The sequence below is a fragment of the Antechinus flavipes genome, chromosome 3, assembly GCF_016432865.1.
Source record: "Antechinus flavipes isolate AdamAnt ecotype Samford, QLD, Australia chromosome 3, AdamAnt_v2, whole genome shotgun sequence".
NCBI classification, from domain to species: Eukaryota; Metazoa; Chordata; class Mammalia; order Dasyuromorphia; family Dasyuridae; genus Antechinus; species Antechinus flavipes.
In genome coordinates this window covers 418864943-418882513 of record NC_067400.1, presented here as the reverse complement: position 1 = coordinate 418882513, position 17571 = coordinate 418864943, and the positions used below count along the sequence as shown (strand labels likewise).

Below are 17571 nucleotides of genomic sequence, written 5' to 3'. Positions count from 1 at the left end.
AGACCTAATGAGTTTGGCCTGGGATCTTTGGTTGGCTAATCAATGAGAGGCAAAGTGATTTGGGTTTCAGGCTGTTGATGTTGCTTGTCCTATGTTCTCAAAGAAGGGGATAACTTCAGAGAGATGATGCCATGGCAAGTAAATAAATATATTTCTATTTGATTACTGACTCTTCTGTCTTTATGCTGTTCTGTTCTGCTGTGGTCACCCCCAGATTAGGGGCCAATTCCATTTAATTGACACAGGCCACTTTGGCTGGAGTACACAATAGGAAAGGAGATAACGTACAATATGCAGAGCCAGGTTGTAAAGGAGTCCAAATGCCTTACTTTTGATTCTTCTGATAATTAGGAGTCATGGAAGCTTCTTGAACCAGGATACAACCATGGACAACTCAAATGAATATCATGTATCTCTTTTTCCTACTATGGCTAAGTAAATTTCCTTTTGTTAACTACTGGATGGTTCATGATGATGTCTCATTTTATTACTTTATTGAATCTAAACTACCAGGGATCTGGCCTCAGTGAGGCTATTGTATTATCTGCAGTGCACTCATTCTCTCTGTCTGGTAGAATCCCTAGTCCCCTTCAAAGTTTATCTGAAAAGCCATCTCCTATAGAAGACTTATCCCAATCCCCATATATGCTAGTATCCTCTCTCCAGAAATTACCTTTAAGATATTTTGTGTTTATTTTTATATTGTTTCTGTGCCACAGAAAGTAACATCCTTGTGGGTAGTGACTGGCTTTTTTTTTTTTTTTTTATCCCATTTTGCATCACAGAATTTAGTATAGTGCTTGGCAATCTATAAGTCAACAAGCATTTATTAAAACATTTTTCTATGTGTTAGGCAGAGCGCTAAGTTTTGGGAATACAAATAAAGGCCTGAACGTGGTCACCACCCTCCAGAAGCTTCCATTCCAATCGTGAAGACAACTTGCAAACAACAATGTATTCATAAAACATATACAATGTAAAATGAAAAGTAAACATATAAAGGAGGCACGTAAATGCTTGTCAAATGAATTAACTTCACTTTAGTTCTCGTTGTAGAGTCTATCAATGTAACTAATCTCTGCATATCACAGAGCAGCCTTTTCAAATAAATCAATACAGGGATCGTAATTGTCACAACCTCATATATCTCCCCTAATCCCTAGCGCGTCCCTCATCTCCCATCCATCACACATGTAAACAACATTTGTAACAGACCAAGGCATTCGTAGTGTGGCTTCCTCTTCCGGCGCTTTCCTGAAAGCAGGAGTCCTAGGAAAAGCAAGGTGGGATTACAAAAGGGGCGGTGCTGGGTGGCTCGATTGGGAGCGTGGCTGGGAAGGTGAGCGGCGTACGGGACGCATTGTGGCACGCCTAGGCCATTTAGGAATGGCCTCTGTGCACCCCGTCCTCATGCAGCTCTACGGCTGGACAAGGCACGGAGTGCCCCTTCGGATGAAGAATGGGCAGAGGCTAAGCAAAACCAGCCCTGGAGAAGATGGAAGGCAGATAGACCACAGTTCGAGTGAGTTCCAGCAAGTACCTCTAGTTTGGCGGGACAGGGCTTCAAGGTGAGAAGGGGCATGGCAACTCCGGGACACGCCCCTGCCTCGCCACTTCCCTCCTAGAGGCGGGGCGCTCAGCTCCCTCGTTTAGGCATCTCGAGCGCAGACGGCGCCCGCGGCCCCGCCTCTTCCGTGCCCCGCCCTCTCCGCTCCCACGTACGCGCTAGGGATGTCGGGAGCTGTGCGCGGGATGGCGCCTCCTGATTTCGGCTCCTTCTTTTTTTCACCCCTTCTGGAAAACATTTCGCTATGAGATTAATAAGGTATCTGAGGCGGGCGGCTTCGGCCGGCCCGGGTTCGGGCCCCGGTCCCAGCCCAAAGCAAGGTCCTGGTGCTGGTCCCGAGCGCAGCGTCCCGGGCCAGGTGGATTTCTACTCGCGCTTCTCCCCGTCTCCGCTCTCCATGAAGCAATTTCTGGACTTCGGTGAGAGTGTTTGCGCTACTCCCGGGGAGGCGGTGCCCACACTGGCGGCTTCCGCTGGGGGGGGGGGGGAAGGGGGGTCCTCAGTCCCCCCATGGTATCATTCGTGTGTATGTGTGTATGTCCATGCACGTCTGGGTCTCTCCTGTGCCTTCGCCTCTGTTCGGCTACTCTATCCACCTGCCTTCCCTTGTGTCCATCCTTGTGTCCAGGTCGTTCTCCAGTCTCTTCCCTCCTTTTCGTACTTTTCTTTCACAACTTAATATCGTGTTTCTTTTCGTGTTTTGTGTGATGCATTTCTCATTTTCAAGCAAAAACTAGGAATTTAAAAAAATCCATCTAGCGCTGGAAGGAGGGGGAGACAAGGAAGCATTTTAGGGCCCAGTTCTGTTCCAAGTGTTCCTTTAAAAAAAAATTATTTATCTTTATTTTTTTACATAACCAAAATTCAAAGTTGCAGACGAAGTCTCAGACATAAGCCACAATTGTATTTCTAATATGCAACAAGAAGCAAGAATAATGTTAAATTCTCATTTTGCCACAAAGCCTTTACTCTGAGACAGAAATGATTATGATCAGTAGAAAAAACTTAATGATGGCTATGTTGCTGCTTTATGGTGGTGTAGAATTTTTCTTATCCTGGGATTACAGTTCACAAAGGAAACAAGTTATCTAAACCTATGAAATAAAACTTTTTTTTACTGTTTTTCTTGAAGAGAATGATACTTTTTGGGGGATATCAATTAGACTCTGAGCTCCTGGAGGTCAGGGACTCCTTTCCACCCCCTCTTTTCTTGTCTTTCCAAGGCTTAGATTCCCAGAATCAAGGGAAGATAATTGCAAAAGTGCTGAGCATTGGTCCTAGCTCAGGATCGATGCTTTGTAAATGTTTATGGACTGATAAATGTTGATAACTCAGAGAAAGTGTTTTAATTTTAAACAAATATTGAGAATAGACAAGTTGCATCAACACAAAATGCTGTGGGACTCAAGTTTTCTGTTAACACTATCTATGATTGCTTTTAAGTAATTTATATTCCAGTTTTCTTCCTGTTCAAATTGATGGATTTTTAAAAAGTTTTCCTCCAAAGAAAGAAAATATTTAGCAGATTGTAGAAAACAAAAGAGGTGGTTGCATTTATTATTTATTGTGTTGTTCTTGGACTAAACAAAACATAAAATAATTAATATTAATAATAGTTAATGTTTATATAGTGCTTACTATGTTCTATGTTTATAATTATTATCTTGTTTGATCTTCAAAACAACCCTGCAGGTAGGTGCTATTATTCGATCCATTTTACAGATGAGGAAACAAAGGAAAACAGGTTAAGTAAAGTGCTCAGGTTGCTAGTAAATGTCTGAACTCCACTTTGAACTCAAGACTTTCTGAAGATGATAAAACAAGGGGAAAAGTGGAAGCCTTCTAATAAGTAGTGGTTGGACAAAAATTCTGTACACTGTGGGTGCTAGGGACAATAATTTACTTTTGTTATCAGGTTTTGCTTCCATATCCTAATATTACACCCTCAACACAATGTTGATGATTTAATTACTTTAAAATAAAAACACTTTCTAGTTTATAAGGTCTGTTTGTTTTGACTATAAAATGTCTGCATGTTTTTATTTTTATTCAAAATTAGAAATTAACTGCTCTGATAGTTGACAGGATCATTACATTTTTAAAAGTATGCCATTAAGCTGAATTTTAGGAGAAAGTATTTTCTTTTAAATCTTTTGAGACAACATAGTATGAAGAAGCATTGCATTGTGTTAGAAAAAAGTAGTTTTCTGTGAGTAAGGAGAAGCAGGTTCTTTTCCTAGCTCTCCCACTTGGTTTACTATATCAAAAAAAAAAAATGTAACTAAAAAGTGAATAAGATGGAGACATTTAAAAACTTTAAAAAAAGGTAATACAGCTATAAATTTTTAAAAGTTACCTATTCAGTTTTTATCAGAATGGACTATTTTATATATTGTCTGACTAAATATTGATATTGTAGAATAGATAAGTAATCATAAAGAATTTCAAAGTAGAAGCAGCTAGGTGGTGCAGTGGATAGAGCACCAGTCCTGAAGTCAGGAGGACCTATGTTCAAATTTGGCCTCAGACACTTAACACTTCCTAACTGTGTGACTGTGGACAAGTTACTTAACCTCAATAGCCTTAGGGAAAAAAGAGAGAGAGAATTTCAAAGTATCTGATAGCTTCAAGAGGAAGAAAACACAGTTTCATCACTTGTCTGCGAATGGCTACAATTACAATTGCTACATTACAATGATAATGAAGCAGTCTGAGTTAAAAAAAAAAAAAAAAGACTTGTTTTTGATATTTTAGTTACAGTTATCAGTATGTGTAGGACATTCTGTTCCCATTATGGTAAAATATGAGTGAACACAAGAGCATAATGATGGCTACCATTAGAATAGTTTGATCAGTACATTTTGTCTAATTCCTTTATACCAGAAGAATGCATATTTTTGAGACTCAACTTCCCCCTCAGATTACAATGTCTTCTAAATCTTTCAGCAGGACTCTAAAATAGTGAAACAAGAAACCATTCTTTTGAATGGAATGTTTAGTAGAAATTTAAGAATTATATATGTTGGTGGTTATTATCTTATGTCATTACTGAGAATCCTTAGGTCATTGAGCTATTGTGGTATTGGGAGTTCAGGTTTTTTTCTTGGTAAAACTAAATCTTTTAGACAGAGTTGATTTGATCTTGTAGACTTATGATTTTCTTTCTCTTACATATTTCCTTGTTTTCCTTAAGATTCAGTTAAAAAACTGTTACAGATTTGATTAAGCACAAAATAACTTTTTTTAAGTTGACAAAAGAAACAAGTGGGTCACAATGAGCATAACCATACTTTTTTAAAATGGCGGTATAATTCTTAAGCAGATACTTTCAAAATTTAACCATTTAGAAACAAAGAATATAAAAGCAACTTTTGGTGGAAGAATTGTGTTTATATATTCTCATTTCTTTCACACTTCCATTTTGATTTTCAAATTCTTTTGGTTTCAGGATCTGTGAATGCATGTGAAAAGACCTCATTTATGTTTTTGAGGCAGGAGTTGCCAGTGAGATTGGCAAACATAATGAAAGAAATAAGTCTCCTTCCAGATAATCTTCTAAGAACACCTTCAGTTCAACTGGTACAGAGCTGGTAAGAATCCTATCTTGTTTTTGGAACATCATTGGAAAATATTTTAACTTAAGTTGAGCACTGTCTTTTTGTAAATCTCTGTTGGACCACTAGAATTGTACAGCAGTCCTTATTTGTGGTGTATTTGTTTCCTAAGTGCTAGACGTTATTATTCTTTGCTTTGAGAGAAGCAGTTCTGCACAGGATAGTATGTGCCTTAAGTATGTTTTGTGATCCATTTTTTGTTAAATTTCAAACTTTGATTTTTTTTAATTCTAAAATTTGGACAAATGTAGTTAGTATGGATAAATTTATAGTATACTTTGTTTTGTGTTTTTTTTTTTTTGTTTGTTTTGTTTTTGTTTTTGTTTTTGTTTTTTGAGAAGCAGTTGGGATTAAGTGATTTGCCCAGGGTCACACAGCTAGTAAATGTTAAGTGTTTGAGGCATAATTGAACTCAAGTTCTCCTGACTCCAGGGCCATGTTCTAGCCACTGTGCCATCTAGATGGCTTAGTAAATGTGTTTTAAAAAGCACATATTCCTAATAACTGGGTTGATTCAATTGTTGAAAACATCTTCAGTTTTATAAGCCATATTTTAAAAAATTGTTGATAATCTTTTTATTAACTGCTTGTTATGTTTTCAAATAATTGTCCTTGTTTGTCTTCACTATTGCTGTTTTCTTACGCATCATATAAACAATTAGCAAAAGTCAAGATAAATTTTGAATTAAAAGTAATTTAATTACTAAAACTTTATTCCTTAATTATGGTTATTATTTTAAGAGATTTTAAGTTTTTTTTTTTCTTTTGGATAAGTTATTCTTGTGAGAAAATCTGTTCTTGCATATCCATTTTTTTAAGTTGACAAAAGAAACAAGTGGGTCACAATGAGCATAACCATACTTTTTTAAAATGGCGGTACAATTTTAAGCATTAAACTGTTACAGATTTGATTAAGCACAAAATAATTGTGAAAGTAGAGAGGAAAACAATATTTCTGAGAGATTTCTTGCCTAAAATATACTCTGCAGTCAAAATAGTGCATCTCATATTTAAAAATAGTTATTCTACAAATAGTGCATCTCATATTTAAAAATAGTTATTCCACGGTTATGTGGACCTTTAGACAGAAAAATATGGAATGATTATTATAAATCTCTCTCTCTCTCTGTGTGTGTGTGTATATATATATTCATACCAGATAGATATATATATATGTACTGAATACAGATTAATTACAAAAATTTTAATCCTTGATTATGGTTATTAAGAGATTCTAGGATTTTTTTTTTCTTTTGGGTAAATTATACTTGTGAGAAAATTTGTTCTTCATATCCATTTTTTTAAATTTACAAAAGAAACAAGTGAGTCCCAATTAGCAAACCATACTTCTTTTTTAAAATGGCAGTACAATTTTAAGCATTAAACTGTTACAGATTTGATTAAGCATAAAATAATTCTGAAAGTGGAGAAGAAAACTGAAATATTTCTGAGAGATTTCTTGCCTAAAATATACTCTGCAGTCAAAATGTGCATCTCATGTTTAAAAATAGTTATTCCACTGTTATGTGGACCTTTAGACAGAAAAATATGGAATGATTATTATAAATCATATATATATATTGAAAGAGTGTTCCAAATCATTATTGATCAGAGAAATGCAAATTAAGACAACTCTGAGATACTACTACACACCTGTCAGATTGGCTAAGATGACAGGAAAAAATAATGATGAATGTTGGAGGGGATGCGGGAAAACGGGGACACTGATGCATTGTTGGTGGAACTGTGAACGAATCCAACCATTCTGGAGAGCAATCTGGAATTATGCCCAAAAAGTTATCAAATTGTGCGTACCCTTTGATCCAGCAGTGTTTCTATTGGGCTTATATCCCAAAGAAATACTGAAGAAGGGAAAGGGACCTATATGTGCCAAAATGTTTGTGGCAGCCCTGTTTGAAGTGGCTAGAAACTGGAAATTGAATGGATGCCCATCAATTGGAGAATGGCTGGGTAAATTGTGGTATATGAATGTTATGGAATATTATTGTTCTGTAAGAAATGACCAGCAGGATGAATGCAGAGAGGCTTGGAGAGACTTACATGAACTGATGCTAAGTGAAATGAGCAGAACCAGGAGATCACTTTACACTTCGACAATGATATTGTATGAGGATGTATTCTGATGGAAGTGGATTTCTTTGACAAAGACTCAGTTTCAATTGATAAATGATGGACAGAAGCAGCTACACCCAAAGAAAGAACACTGGGAAACGAATGTGAACTATTTGCATTTTTGTTTTACTTTCCGAGTTGTTTTTACCTTCTGAATCTAATTCTCCCTGTGCAACAAGAGAACTTCTCGGTTCTGCAAACATATATTGTATCTAGGATATACTGCAACATATCTAACATATATAGTACTGCTTGCCATCTAGGGGAGGGAATGGAGGGAGGGAGGGGACGGAACAGAAGCGAGTACAAGGGATAATGTAAAAATATTACCCTGGCATGGATTCTATCAATATAAAGTTATTATAAAATAAAATAAAATATTATATTAAAAAATCATGTATATTATATATATGCACATATAATATAAATATATATATATATATTCATACCAAATGTATACATTTATATGTACTGAATACAGATATATTCATAAGAAGTATACATTCACATAAAACACGTAAACATGTTGAAACGATTGAACAACAATTCCTTTTCTAATTTTTGTTTTGGTGACAGTTGGATGGTGTGTTAAATACAGTGATAGCCCAGGAGTCAGCTGAGTTCACATGTGGCTTCAGATACTTATTAGTTATGTATCCTGGACAAGTCTCTTAACCCTGTTTGCCTTAGTTTCCTCCTCTGTAAAATGAGTTGGAAAAAGAAATGGCAAACCTCTCTAGTGTCTTTGCCAAGAAAACTCCAAATGGAGTTACAAAAAGTCAGACCTGCCTAATAAACTAAGCAGCAACAAAATATATGCCTTTGGAATTCTGTCAGACACACGCAATTAGGAAAACATTAAAAACAAACACAGTTATACAGATAGTTATCTAAGACATCTTTGTTGCTTAATGTTTCATAACAACAGTTTAAGATAATGTGGTAATTCAAAGGAAGAAGTTTTTGTCGCACTGTATAATTGTTCTCTTTAACTGAAAAGAGATTATAGTGATTTAGTACTAGTCTTATTACTGTTTTTTTAAAAATTATAATTTTTTGCCTCTGAAAGAGATATATTATCTTCCTCTTTCTCATTTTCTTTATTTTTGAGCTGGTCATAACTTCTCTTTAGAAGTGCAATACTATTTCAAGTGCTTCAACTTTCTTATAATGCTAAGCAAATAAAATACTTGGTTTTATTATTTTATGTTTATCTTCTCTTGGATGATCATATACTTTGTAAAATTGAAAGCTTTAGAGTCAGGACATTTGAGTTAGATTTTTAGAATTTTAATTTTGGGAAGGCTTTTAAGAGATTACTCAGTAAATTTATCTAGTGGCATGGCTGAGAACCCCACATCTCTTGACTCACTAATCAAATGTACGTTGAACTATACATCTTTTTTTGAATTAAAGACATGTCTAAATAGTTAAGTGAAGATAAAGAGTTAAAGAAAAACAAAAGCATAGCAGGATAAGGTTTTAAGATTTTTGAATAATATCTTGTCTAAAACATTGTCAGCAAGAGAGAATAAGACTGGCTCTTGAGTAACTATAAAAAATATCTTTTCAACAATTGATGTCATTCTTATATGATGTCATAGTATTGTTCTTGATCAAAAAGTGGTATTTTAAAAGTACATTTGAAATATTTTTACAGATTAAAGTCTTGGAACATAATGTTTAATTTCATCTTGGGTATTTACATTTTAGGTACATTCAGAGTCTACAGGAGCTCCTGGATTTTAAGGATAAAAGTGCTGAAGATGCTAAAGCTGTTTATGAGTAAGTATATTCTTGCTCCCATTCTTGCAGTATCTTTACTGCCTAATTTTTGTCCTCTTAACACTATTCCAAAAAATAAATACATCTGGCCACTGAACTCAGATGGTTCCTGAGGAGAAAGTGAGGCGGGTGACTTTGCATAGCCCTCCCTCACTCAAATCCAATTCACTTGCATGTCGTAGCCTCACTTCCCTGTATAAAAGTCATCTTCAGAAATGAAGGACAAACAACAATGGCATTGGACTTAATTTTACTAATGGAAAAAAAAGGATTAGTAGTATTGCCTTTTTGTTTTTGTTTTTGTTTAAAGATTTTATTAACTTTTACATTTTCTCCCATTCTTAAGATTCTTTGTCTCTATTTAGCTTTACTCCTATTAAGTTATATTTATTTGCTAAAAAAAAAAAAAATACACATGTATACATCTCAAAGATTCTTTTGTTACCTTGAGAGATTGTACATGTATTCCAACAATGTTGACATTGCTCAAAATCTTTATAATTCTGCTTTAGAACTACCTTTAAAACTTGTGGCACATACTTTTGAATAAGGTTAATAGTGAATAATGAAAGAATGAAACAATAATAATGAGCAAAGGTTAAAGATTTAATATGATTTTTGGAAGTCAAAGTCAACAAGGATGGTCAAATTGGATATACAGTTTTTTTACTTTTGAAAGAAAGAAAAAATATTGAGTATAAGACTCTCAGTACTTTGAATGGGACAGTTAACTGAGAATTAAATAAAACTTTAAATGAGAGTTACAAATTCTGTAATTGTTTTTAATGAACAGGTTTTTGTTGTATCCTGCTTTCTAGAGCCCCCAAGTTGGAGTGACAAAATGTTCTGTGCTTTTTAGAGCCCTCACACTGGGGTGATTAAAATATCCTACTTTTTAAAGCCCCCAAGCTGAGATGATAAAACATACTGTTGCTTTCTAGAGTCCCCACACTGGGGTGATTAAAATATACCTTCCTAGTGGAGGTAATAAGGCGGGACTCCCAAGGATGGTGGAAAAATGGAATCCGTTTATTTCAAGGACTTCCCCATTATATAATGTAACAACAACACTGTGCACATGGGACCACATAAACAACTTGCTATTGTATGTAGTTTGCCACCTGGTATCACTCTTCCACCTGGTATCATTCTGCTTCAATCTCAACACAGGTTGTCATCACCCCGACTTCTCAGGAAGGCCATGAGCCCTTGGGGAGAGGGGAGCCAAACCAGATGTCATTAGCAGGTTCCCTTTGGGCTGAAGGGTCTTATACCTCACCCACAGTTTTCCCACTGTCTGACCCTCTACAGATTCCATTAAAATCCTTCATTGAACCATTTTGATTAGATTTTTTGAATTTCCTGTGAACTGATTTTTTTAAGGGGAGTGCCAGATAGTTAATATAGAATGTCAAATTAGATATAAAATATATATGTAATATGTTTTAAGTAACCACTTTCCTTTGATATTTTCATTAATTTTTTCTTAATTGAGGTTAGTACTAAGCATCATCATCTTTAATATGTCTTTTTTGCCCACTACAAATTTGCAGGCCTATATGTCATTATTTATATAATATACAGGCCTATGTCATTATTTAAACTGTTGGCACAATGTTGTACTAGTTCATTCTAAGTTTTGGCCATTTCTCTCCCCTCCTTCCTTTACTAATATACCCTCTTTCCTGCCTTCATCTGCATAATGTTAATATAATAGAATGAATGAAACTATTATCACACACCATACATTATTTTTTGCTCTAGATATATGATAGTTTCTAACACTAAAGAGTTGTAATTACCTATTTATTTTGATTTACTATTAACTAAAAGCACTCCATACTGTCATGCTCCAAAAGCATCTGTGTAGGACCATGCTTACTTATATTAAGTGCTAGATAAAGACTTCAAACCCAACAAGCATTTGTCAATCTCCTACCATGTATAAATACTGTGCTAGACAATGGGTTCAAAGATAGGAAGAAAAAGTATCCCTTCCTTGAGGCAGCTTAGATTTTTTTCCTAGCATTGGGATGAGTATACATGTAAACAAAGATAAGTAGCTACATGATAATTGGAGGACATAAGAGAGAGCATTAATACTTTAGATCAAGAAGGATCCTTTTTGGAGAAGATACATGAATTGAGCCTTGACTTAGCTTATATTATTTCATTCATTCTACTTTAGCACCATGAAGATGATGGCATGGAAGGGGGAAGATGATCTAGGGTTGGAGAGTGATCAAAACCTAACAGAGACTATTACATCTTCGTACCAATAGTGTTAATATTGACATAAATTTATTCATAATCAGATCAGATTTATGATGGGCGCAATAACCATATTTAACATTATCTTTAAGATAATGTCCCTTGGGGGTCAGCTAGGTGGCACAGTGGATAGAGCACCAACCCTGAAGTGAGGAGGACTTGAGTTCAAATCTGGCCTTAGACGCGTAACATTTCCTAGCTGTGTGACCCTGGGCAAATCACTTAACCCAATTGCCTCAGCAAAAAAAGAAAAAAAATTCTCTTGAAGGGATTCTAAAAACAGGTGTGAAGATACATTATATGGATACTTTGTGCAATGACATTTAGATTACATGAGAGATGAAATGCTGTTTTTGGGAAACAGTAAATAAATCTGATTTCCTGAAACAGAGTATGTGAACAGTTATAAAATGAGTTCCAAACGTAAATGAAAGGCAAATTATAAAGGGTTTTAAATACTTGACCTCTGAGGGATTTATATTTTATATTAGGGATGATAAGGAGCCAATGAAAGTTTTTAAGCCAATGATGTAAACATGGTTAGGCTTAGACTTTAGAAAAGCTATTTTGATAGACAAGTAGAAAATGTTAATAATGGATGGGGGAAAAAAAAAAAAAACAACCAAACCCTTGTGCTTAACCAAATGTCATAGAGTATGTTAGTTTTGGTAATTGTGGACCAGATTGCGAAACTTGAACTAATTGAGAGGTTGCTACTTTTACTCCTAAGATAGTATTTACTACCCAAAATGCACTGATGCTGTTTTTATTATATGCTGTGTAGAAATTGAGGATTTTTGTTTTCCTTTCTTGTTAGTTCACTTTATTTTGTTATCTCTAAAAAGATGTTTAAAAATGTAGGACCAGTCTAACAAGTGCGTTTTGTTTAGCTTTACAGACACTGTGATAAGAATCCGGAATCGACATAATGATGTCATTCCTACCATGGCTCAGGGTGTGATTGAATACAAGGAAAGCTTTGGTGTAGATCCAGTGACCAGCCAGAATGTACAGTATTTTTTGGATCGCTTTTATATGAGTCGCATTTCAATAAGAATGCTACTCAATCAGCACTGTAAGTACTTAGGAGAAAAGAGAGGAGAAAATCTATTGATACAATAGTGGACAATTCATTTCCTTTTGTTGCCCATCAGCTAAACATATATAGCTATTCAGTTTTTAGTGAATATCAATGCTTATAAGAAATATTTATATCTTCCAATTTAAAGTCTATTGAAAGAAAAAAAAGAAGTTATAAGACTGAAATGTATTTAACTATTTAACTTTTTAATTTTTTTAATTTTGCATAGCCTTATTGTTTGGTGGAAAAGGAAAAGGAAGTTCAACTCACCGAAAACACATTGGAAGCATTAATCCAAATTGTAATGTTGTTGAAGTTATTAAAGGTAATTTCCTCTGAATTTATATTTTTAAAAGTTTATAGAAATCAAAGATATTACTTCCTAGTTACATAAGGAATTGACTGTTTGAGAATATTATATACAACTTTATAAGTAGCAAATATTAGGATTACAGAATAAGTTTACCTTGTTAATGACTGAGATATATTCATTCAGTAGACATATATAATGCTTACACTGTACAAGTTAATGTGCTAAACACTGGGAAAGGTAAAAAGATAAGTAAGACTTGATCCCCTGCTCTCTCTCTCTCTCTCTCTGTTTTTAATATTACTTTTTTTTATTTATAGCTTTTTATATACAAAACATATGCATGGGTAATTTTTCAATACTGACCCTTGCAAACACTTCTGTATCAACTTTTCCCCTCCTTTCCTCCACCCCTTCCCCCAGATGGCAGGTAGTCCCATACATGTTAAATATGTTAAAGTATATGTTAAATACAGTATATGTATACATATTTATAGTTAATCTTGCTGCACAAGAAAAATCGAATTTAGAAAGAAGATAAAAAATAACCTGAGAAGAAAAAACCAAAATGCAAACAAACAATAACAGAAAGAGTGGAAATGATATATTGTGGTCCATACTTATTTCCCAGTGTTCTTTCTCTGAGTGTAGCTGGTTCTGTTCATTACTGATCAATTGGAACTGATTTGAATTCTCTCATTGTTGAAGAGAATCACATCCATCAGAATTGATTATTATATAGTATTGTTGTTGAAGTGTGTAATGGTCTCCTGGTTCTGCTCATTTCACTTAGCATCAGTTCATTTAAGTCTCTCCAAGCCTCTCTGTATTCATCCTGCTGGTCATTTCTTATAGAACAATAATATTCCATGACATTCATATACCACAATTTATTCAGCCATTCTCTAATTGGTGGGCACCCATTCAATTTCTAGTTTCTAGCCAGTACAAAAAGGGTCGCCACAAACATTTTTGCACATGTGGGTCCCTTTCCCTTCTTCAATATCTCTTTGGGATATAAGCCTAGTAGTAATACTGCTGGATCAAAGGGTATACACAGTTTGATAACTTTTTGAGTATAGTTCCAAAATGCTCTCCAGAATAGTTGGATGCATTCACAACTCCACCAACAATGTATTAGTGTCCCAGATTTCCCACATCCCCTCCAATATTCATCTTTATCTTTTCTTGTCATCTTAGCCAATCTGACAGATGTGTAGTGGTATCTCAGAGTTGTCTTAATTTGCATTTCTCTGATCAATAATGATTTGGAATATCTTTTCATATGATTAGAAATAGTTTCAATTTCTTCATCTGAAAATTGTTCATATCCTTTGATCATTTATCAATTGGAGAATGGCTTGATTTCTTATAAATTTGAGTCAGTTCTCTATGTATTTTGGAAATGAGACCTTTATCAGAATCTTTCACTATAAAAATGTTTTCCCAGTTTATTGCTTCCCTTCTAATCCTGTCCGCATTAGTTTTGTTTGTATAAAAGCTTTTTAACTTAACATAATAGAAAATTTCTATTTTGTGATCAATAATGACCTCTAGTTCTTCTTTAGTCACAAATTCCTTCCTCCTCCACAGTTCTGAGAGGTAAACTATCCTATGTTCCTCTAATTTGTTTATAATCTCATTCTTTATCCCTAGATCATGAACCCATTTTGACCTTATCTTGGTGTACAGTGTTAAGTGTGACGATCTCCTACTCTCAAAAGAATTTATAATCTACTAGGGATGATAAGAAATCTATACAAATAATTATAATACAAAATAGAATGCAATAAATGTATAAGAAAGGTATGAACAAGGTACTATAAATTCACGGAAGAAAACACTTCTGCCTGGTATGGAAGAATTAATAGACTTCATGAAGGAAGTGATATTTGAGCTGGACCTTGAAGATTGGTTAAGATTTCCAAGGTTCAGGTGGTAGGGGAGGGCATTATAAACTTAACAAACAGGTGGCAAATACTCTGATTTGGAAATAATGTAAAAATCATGAAGAGCTGTAGTTCGTAATCCCTTTAGTATTTTGTCAGTATGTTTGGTATCATAGTTGAGCACATAGACCATAACTTTTTCTAACTTATTCTACCCTTAAGTAAAATAGACATTTCTCTTTGATGTGTGGTCTCCAGGTGAAATTATATCATTAGGGTCTTCCTTCTAGGAATTATCAACTGATCATATTATTAGCTGAAAAAATAATCTACGTTTAGCAGTCTGATAATAAATTCCTGCAGCAAAAACTTTTAAAAATAAAATTACAGCATATACTTCATCTGTATCATTTATCTAGGAAAAAAACTTTTTAAGGATGGGTTAAGAATGACTAAAAATTTTATGCTTTTTAGTTTTTTTTATATAAGTTTAACAAACATACTATTTATAAAATGATTCTGTCTTGCAGAATGTACCACTAATTAATTTTGTAAAAAAATATTCCAAATACTTCTCATATATGGGATGGGGCACTTTCATTAAGAGCATCCTTCTCATTTTAATTTTTGTCCCAGAAAAGTAGAGTCAGAAATAGTTGATTATAACAATTGAAAAACTTTATTCATTAATTTAGTATCTTTTAGTGCAGCAATTCTGCTTCTCTGTTTAGTGTATGAAAATGAACTAAATATATTTAACTCTTCCTTTTTAATTTGCTGTAGATGGCTATGAAAATGCAAAGCGTCTTTGTGATTTGTACTATATTAATTCTCCAGAACTAGAACTTGAAGAATTAAATGGTAAGACTGTGTGCCACCTTTCATTTACTAATGTTTAGTGTTAAAATTAAAACATGAGAGTTTTGTGAATTTTTATGAACATATAAAATGAAAGTTAATCTTAATTGAGTCACAGATTTTTGGGTTATATAAAACATATATAATAGTTCATGTTTATTAACAATTTATAACTTGCAGAATATTTTCATCACAACAATTCTCTTAAGTTGATTAATGTAATTCTATAGCTTCATAGAACTTAGAACTAGAAGGGACAGTTGAGGAAACTGAGACTCAAACAAAATTTTTTAAAAAACATTGCATCATAGATTTAGAACTGTAAGGGACCTTAAAGATTATGGAGTTCCTTTTAAGCTTTATCATGTGACATGTGGGTAGGAAACTATACTCAAGAGATATTGGAGGAGAAGAGATGGAACTGATAATAGAGAAGTGATTTAGGGGTTTTTATAAGCATTATCTTCTTAAAGCCACCTAAGTTTAAAATATATATATATATATATATATATATATATGTATGTATGTATGTATGTATATTTCAGTGCATTAAATGTAATCTTAGTGACATGAAAAAATTTAAGTATGCACAAAATTACTGATCTTAATCCTTAGGAAATAATAGGATTGTAAATTTAGAACTGTAAGAGATCTTGGAAAATTTGGAAGCTGTTTGAACTTTCTCATTTTACAGATGAGATTAACTTTTGAATGAATTACTTTGGCTTTTTATTCCAGTTCTGTCAACTAATGAGAGACATTCTCAAAACACATAGTGGAAAAAACACTGGTTCTGGACTCAAAAGAATCCAGGTCTAAAATCCAGCTTCTGATATGAGCTGTCATGGCCTGGAAAAGTCAGATACGGTGATTTCCAGATGACTCAGTTTGCGTTGGAAGTAGGATTTGAATCTGTATTGCAGAACCTTTTTCTACTCTGTCTTTTTAGAATGTCACTCATTAATTGACAGAAACTGCAATAATGAACCACATTGATTCATAATTCTTTGTTTTTTTCCCAATCCTATTGTTAATTTTCAGACTAATTATTGTCATCATGATCCTAGTGAACATTTGAATATTGAAATTATATTCCTTATAACACTAAAGGTAATACAATATTTTTTATTAAGATACTTGAAAATATCTGTAAAAGAACAGAAAAATTTTGCCTTACAGAGCTGTTTTTAATATGTCCTGGGATTTTTTTATTTGTTTGTTTTTTGTTATCTGAGTTTATGTGAACTGGGAGAAAAAAAAAACTCAAAAAAGCTCCTATTAAGCTGGAAGTTTGTGTTTCTTTAAGCTCCTTAAAATTTTTCTTTGGGGAAACAAAATTATGTAATTTTGAAAATTTAGTGGAGGGAGGAAAATGGAAAACATTTGGGGATAGCCACATTTGTTAGGTTATTTTGGAGTGTTCCTTGAGATTACTACAATATTAATGTTGTCAATTCAATTGTGAATTTCTTGAGCAAGGAAATTCAAACATTATTGTCATGAAAAAGGAGTTATATAACAACTTTTCAGAAACAATACTGCCTTTTATAATAAATGTTTCTTCCATTACTATATTGTTTGTCTTTTTAAGATGCTTGGGTAGATCCAATTCCATAGTTAAATTTTTCTTTTTCCACTCTGTAGCAAAATCACCAGGACAGCCCATGCAAGTAGTATATGTACCATCACATCTCTATCACATGGTGTTTGAACTTTTCAAGGTTTGTGAAGAAGAATTACATAAGCTTTATGTATTTAGATTTTTTCCTTAGTTTTAGGAATCTTGCTGAATTCCTAAAACTACTTTAAAAATAAAATGTAATTTCATTAAAAATGTATAATTAGATGATACCCCAATTATCGAAAGTCAGTATTCTGATGGCCTTAGACTTCTAGAAACAGACAACACAGGGGAAAATAGAACATTTTACTCAGTTATTTTTTACTCTTACCTAACATTTAAATCTAAGTAGACTTAATTACCTGGTTTTTAACCCACAGTAAATTAAAAGCTGAAAATGAAAAAAGCTTATATATAGGGAGGGGAAGATCAGTTTGGGAAA

General features: G+C 33.8%; 1 protein-coding gene across 1 annotated transcript in view; it reads left to right on the top strand.

The window, feature by feature from the left end:
* Window positions 1-458: 458 nt before the first annotated feature.
* Window positions 459-17571, top strand: part of PDK1 (pyruvate dehydrogenase kinase 1) — a 31696-nt gene continuing 14583 nt past the window's right edge. Inside the window, exons 1-7 of the mRNA XM_051991089.1 lie at window positions 459-1986; window positions 5016-5157; window positions 9028-9099; window positions 12261-12445; window positions 12681-12776; window positions 15434-15511; window positions 17153-17229. Coding sequence (XP_051847049.1) covers window positions 1812-1986; window positions 5016-5157; window positions 9028-9099; window positions 12261-12445; window positions 12681-12776; window positions 15434-15511; window positions 17153-17229 — 825 coding nt within the window. The 5' untranslated portion in view covers window positions 459-1811. The remainder of the gene's footprint in view (window positions 1987-5015; window positions 5158-9027; window positions 9100-12260; window positions 12446-12680; window positions 12777-15433; window positions 15512-17152; window positions 17230-17571) is intronic.